This window comes from Oncorhynchus clarkii, chromosome 14 (assembly GCF_045791955.1).
Source record: "Oncorhynchus clarkii lewisi isolate Uvic-CL-2024 chromosome 14, UVic_Ocla_1.0, whole genome shotgun sequence".
Lineage (NCBI taxonomy): Eukaryota > Metazoa > Chordata > Actinopteri > Salmoniformes > Salmonidae > Oncorhynchus > Oncorhynchus clarkii.
Window position 1 is genome coordinate 26,277,855 of NC_092160.1, and position 12,257 is coordinate 26,290,111.

General features: G+C 43.9%; 1 protein-coding gene across 1 annotated transcript; it reads right to left on the reverse strand.

The window, feature by feature from the left end:
- Positions 1–1,353: 1,353 nt before the first annotated feature.
- LOC139366048 (vascular endothelial growth factor A-like) lies at positions 1,354–12,128 on the reverse strand. Its single transcript, XM_071103133.1, has 8 exons — positions 11,101–12,128; positions 5,359–5,404; positions 4,925–5,121; positions 4,751–4,824; positions 4,604–4,636; positions 2,293–2,373; positions 1,697–1,882; positions 1,354–1,512 (listed from the first exon to the last, which is right to left on the reverse strand). The coding sequence occupies exons 1-8, from the start codon at positions 11,170–11,172 to the stop codon at positions 1,491–1,493; spliced, it is 711 nt and encodes a 236-aa protein (XP_070959234.1). The 5' UTR covers positions 11,173–12,128; the 3' UTR covers positions 1,354–1,490.
- Positions 12,129–12,257: the final 129 nt, after the last annotated feature.

Below are 12,257 nucleotides of genomic sequence, written 5' to 3' on the forward strand. Positions count from 1 at the left end.
AAGAATTCAGACCCTTTGCTATGGGACTCACAATTCAGCTCAAGTGCATCTTGTTTCCATTGATCATCCTTGAAATGTTTCTACAACTTGATTGAGTCCACCTGTGGTAAATTAAATTGATTGGACAGCTGTCTATATAAGGTCCCACAGTTGACAATGCATGTCAGAGCAAAAACAAAGCTATGAGGTCAAAGGAATTGTCAGTAGAGCTACAAGACAGGATTGTGTCGAGGCACAGATCTGGGGAAGGGTACAAAAAACATTTCTGAAGCATTAAAGGTCTCCAAGAACACAGTGGCCTGCATCATTCTTACATGGAAGAAGTTTGGAACCACCAAGACTTCCTAGAGGTGGCAGCCTGGCCAAACTGAACAGTCGGGGGAGAAGGGCCTTTGTCAGGGAGGTGACCAAGAACCCGATGGTCACTCTGACGGAGCTCCAGAGTTCCTCTGTGGAGATGGGAGAACCTTCCAGAAGGACAACCATCTCTGCAGCACTCCACCAATCAGGTCTTTATGGTAGAGTGGCCAGACGGAAGCCACTCCTCAATAAAAGGCACATGACAGTTCTCTTAGAGTTTGCCAAAAGGCACTTAAAGACTCTCAGAACATGAGAAACAAGATTCTCTGGTCTGATGAAACCGAGATTGAACTCTTTGGCATGAATGCCAAGCGTCATGTCTGGAGGAAACCTGGCACCATCCCTACAGTGAAGCATGGTGGTGGCAGCATCATGCTTTGGGGATGTTTTTCAGCAGCAGGGACTGGGAGACGAGTCAGGATCGAGGCAAAGATGAACGGAGCAAAGTACAGAACGATCCGTGATGAAAACCTGCTCCAGAGTGCTCAGGACCTCAGACTGGGGCAAAAGTTTACCTTCCAACAGGACAACAACCCTAAGCACACAGCCAAGACAACATAGGAATAGCTTGAACCCGATCGAACATCTCTGAAGATAACTTAAAACAGCTGTGCAGCAATGCTCCTCATCCAACCTGACAGAGCTTGAGAGAATCTGCAGAGAAGAATGGGAGAAATTCCCCAAATACAGGTGTGCCAAGCTTGTAGCGTCATACCCAAGAAGACTCGAGGCTGTTATCGCTGCCAAATGTGCTTCAACAAAATACTGAGTAAAAGGTCTGAATACTTAAGTAAATGTGATATTTCAGTTTTACATTTTTAATAAATTAGCAAAATATTCTACAAACCTGTTTTTGCTTTGGGGTATTGTGTATAGATTGATGATGAAGAAAAAAAAACAATTTTATCAATTTTAGCGTAAGGCTGTAACCTAACAAAATGTGGAAAAAGTCAAGGGGTCTGAAAACTTCCCGAAGCTGTTTCTGGAGGACAAGGAGGGACACAGAAGGGAGTACTTAGGAATATGCTTTCCCACCCCACCCCTGACAGAGAGGTACCCAGGATGCATGGCTGAGAGTGACATTGGAACCAGTGGAGAGACAGAGAGAGAGAGAGGGGGGAGAGAGATCATCACCGCCTCATGGCCTCACATCTAAAACAAAAAGAAATAAGAGAGTTCAGATCACATTGATCAAATGCCTAATGTTTGGTTGTGGTTCAGCCATGTTGAATGTGGTTGTGATGCATGGTCACGGTTGGTACTGTGTATGTGGTTGTGGTCAGACCTCTCCTATTGCTCTGGTTCTGACGGCGGTTTGCTGTCACTGGACACTGACCTGCAGAGGTGCTGGTTGAGTCTCCTCCCTTTCTGACTGCAGCTCTCTGTGGTCACGTTGCAGCGACACAGACAAGACTGTAAATCCAGCGTCCACTTCCTCCCAGGACAGGGGGTACATTGAGAGCCTGGCAAGGAAGACAGGGTGGTAGGGAGAGGAAATGGGGTAGTGGGGGGATTGGGGGGTCTGGGGTGGTAAAGAGAATAGTCTATTTATGAATAGAATAAATACAGAACCTTTAAACAGACACCGTTGGCTTTCAAATCTGAGTGATGGATGAGCCTGAGAGAGAGACACTGAGTGAACTCTGACCCCTATAACAGCAAATAACTGACAACAGCATGATGAGTGGAGAATTGATGAAAAGGGATGAAAAAGGAGAAGGACTGAATTCTCTCTTTCTGCTCTCTGGGTAGAGTGATTTTCTAGGAATTATGTTTGTGGGCAGAAACACACATACCCGCAGAGAAACAGACACTAGCTTAGACTTGTGATAAAGCTTTTAAATTATAGTGTTATAAATGGAGAAAGAAGCTACAACTTAGTGGTTATTATTTTGAGGCACCTGTATGAGTTGCATGTTTAGTTGAACTTACGTGGTTTTGATAGTTCCAATTTTCTTTCTTTTGGATTTTCCTCTGTCCCTTTCCCTGCCTTTCCTCAGAGGCTTTTCAGGTCTGTTACTCAAAGACATAAATCAGTGTCAAACAACAATTTATCACCATAGCAGATCAAAATCTAAATAGATATGTTATAGATTGTTTGAGTTATTGCCTCAAATTACATTTTTGGGGGATTCCCTTAGAGTCCAACAGCCTTATTAGAAAATAAAATGTCTGCCTCTGTCTCCGTTTCTAGCTTTCACTCTTTCCCTCTGTCCCTCTGTCCCCACCATTTCCCTAACTTCCCTCTCTGTGGGCGTTGACCTCTGTCCCCCTGTTCCCACCATTTCCCTAACTTTTCTCTCTGTGGACGTTGACCTCTGTCCCCACCATTTCCCTAACTTTCCTCTCTGTGGGTGTTGACCTCTGTCCCCCTGTTCCCACCCCATCCCTAACTTTCCTCTCTGTGAGCGTTGACCTCTGTCCCTCTGTTCTCACCCCATCCCTAACTTTCCTCTCTGTGGGCGTTGACCTCTGTCCCCCTGTTCCCACCATTTCCCTAACTTTTTTCCCTGTGGGCGTTGACCTCTGTCCCCCTGTTCCCACCATTTCCCTAACTTTTCTCTCTGTGGGCGTTGACCTCTGTCCCTCTGTTCTCACCCCATCCCTAACTTTCCTTTCTGTGAGCACCCCATCCCTAACTTTCCTCTCTGTGAGCGTTGACCTCTGTCCCCCTGTTCCCACCATTTCCCTAACTTTCCTCTCTGTGGGTGTTGACCTCTGTCCCCCTGTTCTCACCCTTTCCCTAACTTTCCTCTCTGTGGACGTTGACCTCTGTCCAGCTCTGTTGGTCTAAGGCCAGCTAGTCAGTCTGCCACTGGGTCAGGGGTGGGCTGTGACAGAGCAAAAGTAGCTCTCCCTCTGTATGGTCAAAAGCCTTGCCTTAGACTCACTTTAGTTTTGCACAAATCATAACTTTCTACAGCTCAGCACCCTTCAAAAACTGTATTTTGTATTTTTTACTTTAGTTAATTTAGTAAATATTTTCTTCACTCTATTTTCTTAAAACTGCTTTGTTGGTTAAGAACTTTTAAGTAAGCATTTCACGGTAAGGTGAAAAACCTGTTGTATTCGGCGCATACAATTTGATGTGATAAACAATTTAGGACACATAAAATTAACATTTACACGAGTATCTATAAATGTACACTGCCGTTCAAAAGTTTGGGGTCACTTAGAAATGTCCTTGTTTTTGAAAGAAAAGCACATTTTTTGTCCATTAAAATAACATCAAATTGATCAGAAATACAGTGTAGACATTGTTAATGTTGTAAATGACTACTGTAGCTGGAAACGGCAGATTTTTTATGGGAATATCTATATATACTATTTAATGAAGCTGCCAGTTGAGGACTTGTGAGACGTCTGTTTCTCAAACTAGACACTCTAATGTATTTGTCCTCTTGCTCAGTTGTGCACCGGGGCCTCTCACTCCTCTTTCTATTCTGGTTAGAGCCAGTTTTAGCTGTTCTGTGAAGGGAATAGTACACAGCGTTGCACGAGATCTTCAGTTTATTGGCAATTTCTCACAATGAATAGCCTTCATTTCTCAGAACAAGAATAGACTGACGAGTTTCAGAAGAAGGTTCTTTATTTCTGGCCATTTTGAGCCTCTAATCGAACCCACAAATGCTGATGCTCCAGATACTCAACTAGCCTAAAGAAGGCCAGTTGTATTGCTTCTTTAAAATCAGCACAACAGTTTTCAGCTGTGCTAACATAATTGCAAAAGGGTTTTCTAATGATCAATTAGCCTTTTAAAATTATATGGATTAGCTAACACAACGTGCCATTGGAACACAGGAGTGATGGTTGCTGATAATGGGCCTCTGTATGCCTATGGGGCGGCAGCGTAGCCTAGTGGTTAGAGCGTTGGACTAGTAACCGGAAGGTTGCGAGTTCAAACCCCCGAGCTGACAAGGTCTGTCGTTCTGCCCCTGAACAGGCAGTTAATCCACTGTTCCCAGGCCGTCATTGAAAATAAGAATTTGTTCTTAACTGACTTGCCTGGCTAAATAAAGGTTAAAAAAAAAAAAATGTAGATATTCCATAAAAAAATCTGCAGTTTCCAGCTACAACAGTCATTTACAACATTAACAATGTCTACACTGTATTTCTGATCAATTTGATGTTCTTTTAATGGACATAAAATGTGCTTTTATTTAAAAAACAAGGACATTTCTAGGTGACCCCAAACTTTTGAATGGTAGTATATACAGATAGCCACATATATACAGTACTGTACCTGGTTGGGGCTGACTGAAGATCCTGTTTTAGTCTAAAGAGAGAGAGGTTATGTGAGGACACACTGAGAATACATTTATGCATATACCGTGTGTGTGGTTTGTGTGTGTGTGTGGTGTGTGTGTGGTGTGTGTGTGTGTGTGCTCACCTGCACTCACACTGGCTGTGCTCAACGAAGTCCAGCTCGATGAGCTCATGCTTCATAAAGGAGGTCTTCATTAGCTGCAGAGTACAAAGACACAAACTATAGCTACAAATAATTATGTGTGTGTGTGTGTGTGTGTGTGTGTGTGTGTGTGTGTGTGTATGTGTGTGTGTGTACCTCCATGGTGATAGTTTGTGTGAGTGAGGGCACACACTCCAGTGCCTCGTCAGAGCAGCACCCGCCACAGCGGCGGACAGACACACAGGAGGGCACGAAGAGGTGATGCGTCTCCCCTGGCAACTCCTGCCACACCTCCACCAGGGTATCCCTGGGCTCACAAACACTACGAGAGTACACCTCCAACCACCGACGCACTGGATGGATGGATGGATGGATGGATGGATGGATGGATGGATGGATGGAGAGAGAGAGAGAGAGAGAGAGAGAGAGAGAGAGAGAGAGAGAGAGAGAGATTTACATTTCAGATGCATAAGTTTTACACATCACAAATATAGTATTAATTCTCACATCTGTTATTTATACACACATAGTTACTCATCATCAGCCTGTTCACATGTGCTGGTATTATCACATTGGGGAAGAGGAAGTACCTTCTCTGGATTTGGGGGTGGTGTCTGCAGGTCTCCAGTGGGCTAGCTGGAAGAGGAGAGTGGCAGAAGAAGAGGCGTGTCAGGCAGTGGTGTTGTGCAACTTTTTTAGGTGAGGGAGCGCACATCTTTTTTTAAATGATGTTATAATTTCTCAATCAAAGTTTGCACCGACGGAGGCAGCCTATTGAATATCATTATATAATTATATACATAAAATGCATCCTCCAATTGCTACGTCTGCCTAGGCCCACACATATTGTCTCAGTGAACTTCCGATTTTGAATACCCTCAAACACCAAGTTAGGCATACTTAGTTTCAAAATAGGCCATCATCACTGTTAATAGTAAATGATAATTCTTCACGTTTTACCGGTGAAATGTCCAAACTGCATCTCCATGCCAATCATTTGATCTCAATCAGTTTCATGGGAATATGCATTTAGGTCTTCTTTAATTCCTGTCTCGTGATAGAACTTGAGCAGATGGTGTGAACAAACAATTTGCCTTTCTTGTATTTTGTTTCAATCAAAGCAAACAGTTGAAGTCGGAAGTTTACATACAATTAGGTTGGAGTCATTAAAACTCGTTTTTCAACCACTCACAAATTTCTTGTTAACAAACTATAGTTTTGGCAAGTCGGTTAGGACATCTACTTCGTGCATGACACTTTTCCAACAATTGTTTACAGACAGATAATTTCACTTATTATTCACTGTATCACAATTCCAGTGGGTCAGAAGTTTACACTAAGTTGACAGCTTGATAAAATCCAGAAAATGATGTCATGGCTTTAGAAGCTTCTGATAGGCTAATTGACATCTTTTGAGTCAATTGGAGGTGTATCTGTGGATGTATTTGAAGGCCTACCTTCAAACTCAGTGCCTCTTTGCTTGACATCATGGGAGAATCAAAAGAAATCAGCCAAGACCTCAGAAAAAAAATTATAGACCTCCACAAGTCTGGTTCATCCTTGGGAGCAATTTCCAAACGCCTGAATGTACCATGTTCATCTGTACAAACAATAGTACACAAGTATAAACACCATGGGACCATGTAGCCGTCATACCGCTCAGGAAGGAGACTCGTTCTGTCTCCTAGAAATTAACGTACCTTGATAGGAAAAGTGCAAATCAATCCCAGAACAACAGCAAAGGACATTGTGAAGATGTTGGAGGAAACCGGTACAAAAGTATCTATATCCACAGTAAACAAGTTACATACCAACATAACCTGAAAGGCCGCTCAGCAAGGAAGAAGCCACTGCTCCAAAACCGCCATAAAAAAGCCAGACTACGGTTTGCAACTGCACATGGGGACAAAGATCGTACTTTTAGGAAAATGTCCTCTGGTCTGATGAAACAAAAATAGAACTGTTTGGCCATAATGACCATTGTTATGTTTGGAGGAAAAAGGGGGACGCTTGCAAGCCGAAGAACACCATCCCAACCGTGAAGCACGGGGGTGGCAGCATCATGTTGTGGGGGTGCTTTGCTGCAGGAGGGACTGGTGCACTTCACAAAATAGATGGCATCATGAGAAAGTAAAATGATGTGGATATATTGAAGCAACATCTCAAGACATCAGTCAGGAAGTTAAAACTTGGTCGCAAATAGGTCTTCCAAATGGACAATGACCCCAAGCATACTTCCAAAGTTGTGGCAAAATGGCTTAAGGACAACAAAGTCAAGGTATTGGAGTGGCCATCACAAAGCCCTGACCTCAATCCTATATAACATTTGGGGGCAGAACTGAAAAAGTGTGTGTGAGCAGGGTGGCCTACAAACCTGACTCAGTTACACCAGCTCTGTCAGGAGGAATGGGACAAAATTCACCCAACTTACTGTGGGAAGCTTGTGGAAGGCTACCCGAAAAGTTTGACCTAAGTTAAGCAATTTAAAGGCAATGCTACCAAATACTAATTGAGTGTATGTAAACTTCTGACCCACTGGGAATGTGATGAAAGAAATAAAAGCTGAAATAAATTATTCTCTCAACTATTATTCTGACATTTCACATTCTTAAAATTAAAGTGGTGATCCTAACTGACCTAAAAGAGGCCATTTTAACTAGGATTAAATGTCAGTAATTGAATTTAAATGTATTTGGCTAAGGTGTATGTAAACTTCCGACTTCACCTGTATATCCTGCCTAATGGTGCTCTGTTGAGTTTTGAACGCCTTCGGATAAGAAATGACTGAAGAGGTGTTTTTGGTGTAACCGTGATACAGTATATGCGATGATATTTGGTTCTGTTATGTAAAATACTAATGAATCATTGTGATCTTGCGAGACATTGATTCAGCTTTGATCTAGCTTTACTAAACAAGCACCATTGTGAGAAGTGATCCTCTAATAGTAAGTGATGAGTTGGACTATTAGGTGTCGGCAACAGCTCTTGGTTATGAGGGTTATTTTAAGTGGTTCGAGCACCCTTCGAATAGTAGTGCTGAAAGGACAGCATCCTAAACAAGTGGCCACATGTCGTTCTGGGTTCCACTGCACAAGATGGGCTCTGTGGAGTTTTATGAACATCAAGGCAGACACACAGTGAATTTGGATCCTAGATCTCATTGGTGTGATGAGAAGGTTCACGTGGGGATTCAGTTTGTCTGCATACGCAATAGAGGTGGTACGTTTCTGTAAGCTAGGCATCTGGACAGTAAGGCAAGTTGAAGTGCGTCGTACATGAGCCCAAATGCATAACAAACTGTTTTGACGACAGTCGTTTTAGCAATCCCTGAAGTTTTCTCTCTGTGGCAGTTCTTGTTACATCGGATTTGGCTTTATTCCACTCAAAGTGGTCCAGCTTCCAACCAAAGGCCCGCCACCTTCTGCACATGCTACAGTTATTCATCATTTGCACCACAGCTAAGACTGGGAAGAACATTTTCCTACCTATAGGCTGCTATAGCCTATATACAGTATTTATATAGTTTGTCTTTCTATTGTTTTCATGGAACTTCAGTGGTAATTTAATATAATTTATCCAAATTAATTTTCCAGAAATATTTCTACCAGCTCTGTGTATTTTCAAATTGAAAAACATGAGGGAACACCACTGAACCGCGCTACGACAGCACTACATCCCTGGTGTCAATGTGTTTATAACCCTATATACAGTGAGGACCCCTAGTACCTCACAGCCCCTACTACACTGTCACGCTCTACACTGACATCAAATACCTTAGCCAGGTGAATAACACACAAAATACATACTATGTAGTTTACACACACACTCTCACAAGCATGGAAGAACGCACACACACAATGTCGTTATTAGGTCTGAGTAGACCAAGGCCACTGCTGAGGGAATGTAGACTTTGCCCAATTGCCCCCATTTCAATCGCCACACCCCCATACCCCACCACCCACGTGCTTTCTCCACAGTTTCTGGTTTGGCACAGTTTGATTCTGAGTTTACCGATGTGTGTGTGGCCATTTTACTGTCGTAAGTGTCTGAGCAACAAGAAACATGTCAGATCACACTGGTGTTTCATTCATATCACAAATCAATCAGTACACAACATCTCCAGGAGTAGGGCAGGCTATAGCTCCACAGACTGGCCCCTAGAATGAGTAGGGTGGTCTATAGCTCCACAGACTGGCCCCTAGAATGAGTAGGGTGGTCTATAGCTCCACAGACTGGCCCCTAGAATGAGTAGGGTGGGTTATAGCTCCACAGACTGGCCCCTAGAAGGAGTAGAATGGGCTAAAACTTCACAGACTGACCCCTAGAATGAGTAGGGTTGGCTATAGCTCCACAGACTAGCCCCTGGAAGGAGTAGGGTGGGCTATAGCTCCACAGACTGGCCCCTAGAAGGAGTAGTGTGGGTTATAGCTCCACAGACTGGCCCCTAGAATGAGTAGGGTTGGCTATAGCTCCACAGACTAGCCCCTAGAAGGGGTAGGGTGGGCTATAGCTCCACAGACTGGCCCCTAGAAGGAGTAGGGTGGGCTATAGCTTCACAGACTGGCCCCTAGAAGGAGTATGGTGGGCTATAACTCCACAGATTGGCCCCTAGAAGGAGTAGGGTGGGTTATAGCTCCACAGACTGGCCCCTAGAAGGAGTAGAATGGGCTAAAACTTCACAGACTGACCCCTAGAATGAGTAGGGTAGGCTATAGCTCCACAGACTAGCCCCTGGAAGGAGTAGGGTGGGCTATAGCTCCACAGACTGGCCCCTAGAAGGAGTAGGGTGGGTTATAGCTCCACAGACTGGCCCCTAGAATGAGTAGGGTTGGCTATAGCTCCACAGACTAGCCCCTAGAAGGGGTAGGGTGGGCTATAGCTCCACAGACTGGCCCCTAGAAGGAGTAGGGTGGGCTATAACTCCACAGACTGGCCCCTAGAAGGAGTAGGGTGGGCTATAACTCCACAGACTGGCCCCTAGAAGGAGTAGGGTGGGCTATAGCTCCACAGACTGGCCCCTAGATGGAGTAGAACGGGCTATAACTCCACAGACTAGCCCCTAGAAGGAGTAGAACGGGCTATAACTCCACAGACTAGCCCCTAGAAGGAGTAGAATGGGCTATAACTCCACATACTGGCCCCTAGAAGGAGTAGAACAGGCTATAACTCCACAGACTGGCTCCTAGAAGGAGTAGAACAGGCTACAACTCCACATACTGGCCCCTAGAAGGAGTAGAATGGGCTATAACTCCACAGACTGGCCCCTAGAAGAAATTGATACTGTCACCCTAAGTGTGTGTTCCTTGTAATTGTTCCTTGTAATTCCCCTCCCAGTCTGGTTATATCTGATCCTGTCCGACACAGGCATTGGCACACTCTCACTCTGTCTCTCTCTCTGACACACACACTTGCGCTTTCTCAAAACACACACAAGTAATCTAAACAGTGCCAGCCAAGCTCTTGCAAAAGACCACACAATGCTAGCTGCAGCATCAGAGGCTTCTACCCTCTAACTGCCACCATTAACCCAGCCTTTCCCAGGGGGACGAGTAGAAAAAGCCTTTGTGACCACTAACACTGTGTGTGTGTGTGTGTGTGTGTGTGTGTGTGTGTGTGTGTGTGTGTGTGTGTGTGTGTGTGTGTGTGTGTGTGTGTGTGTGTGTGTGAGTGAGTGATATGGGGGCCCCAGTGCAACATGGTTTCCAGGATGATTCCCAGGACCTCCAACCTGATATATCCCACGTCCACACAGCTCAATCAGTGCGGGCAGCTTCAGGGCACTACATGTTCTTGATATGAAGACTCCAGACATAAATAAAACCAATCTGCCATGTGAAGAATTGTGTGTCTGAAAGTTTATGGAGACTACTGTGTTGGCAAATTAGTATCTGTCCCCATTTGTAACTCATGTACAGTAGCCTACATCTGCCTTGTGTTACAAAGTACAGCCCGTCAGTATGGCAGAGTTGAGCGAGTGGTGCTACACACAATTCTATCAACCTTTGTAAACTCAGACAGTCAATGACCATGGGGGTAATCTCCATACAAGACCATCAATGACCATGGGGGTAATCTCCATACAAGACCATCAATGACCATGGGGGTAATCTCCAAAAGTGGGAAATGTATACACAAGAATCAGTTCAAAATAGACTTTTATTAGATTTTTTTTTTACTGCTACTAAATTCATTGTATTCCTATCTCTACTTTCCCTTCAACTAAACCAAATGCTTTGTAGCATAACACAGTGCAGAGGAATACAACAATCTAAATTCTGTAGATTCCCATGCAGACAATAGTCTACCAGCGTGTAGTTAGTTATTTGACATACCTTGGCATGGGACGTGCGTATTCTTGAGAGCAAGAGGAACATTCCTAGAATAACTTGAAGCAAAACCCCCATTGTGCAGTACACCAAAAGTCACGCCAAATGTTGGTCAATTAATTGGTGTTTTGCTTTTCTCTCCACTCAATCAATATTCCATCTGTTGTCCTTAGGTTCCATCCTATAAAATGACAGCGCTGGTGGCATTCCCATACCGTTACGCATGAACGTGAAAAATCATGAGCAAATGAGTAGGCAAACACTCCAATGATTGACTTGAAACTGCAACTTGATTAATTAATGAACAATTACACAATGTAATTAGCTACAATGTAACAACGTATAATCTATTGCCATCGATAATCATTCTTGGCAATCAAGCGCACAGATAAGATGCCTCTTACAAATAACCTAATTTGATAAATCTCAGTCGATCACTTTCAATGCAATACAATTTGGTTGCCTCTATTTTACTAAGAGTTGTGTGAACTTTGAATGATGTCCCCCAATATTCTAAAGCCGGAGGTCTGGGCATGTAAGCCGGTTAGGTTCGCCCATTGTTGGTCGGGAACCCATGAAACGGTTTGTGGGTGAGCGTCAGGGGTGGCGTGACTGCAGGTCCATTTATAGTCTTGAGTAGAAAATGTTCAATATTGTATCCTTGTCTTAAGGAACGTTAAAATAGGACAAATATCCCTTATTTAAGTTCCAACACGACTGTCTTGAATCACATAAGGTACGGTGCCACAAGCACATTTCATGACACTGCGTAGCCTATACAGAGCGGTGTCTCTGAGAAAGAGCCTATAGATGACGTTTCGCTTAAGCAATATGTCCTCTTTTGAGAATAAGATATTGAAGTTCGTCGTGCCAAAGCAGTCCATAAAGAGAAAATGTCCTTGACAGCGTTTCTTGGTTTGTCATGATCGGTTCCTCATATCCTTTGCCCTTCAGATCACAATTAGAAGGCGCACTCCACTCGACGCACTCCGAATTCCGCGTAACCGTTGCACTGCCAACTTTTTCAAAATGACACTGACGCACCCGCGCAATGGATACAGATGAACGTCGCCCTTCAATTAATCATTCAGCCGGTCAATCATTTACCACTTCACTTTCTCAGCCACACGATACATTTTTTTCTAAGAACACAATTAAAGGGG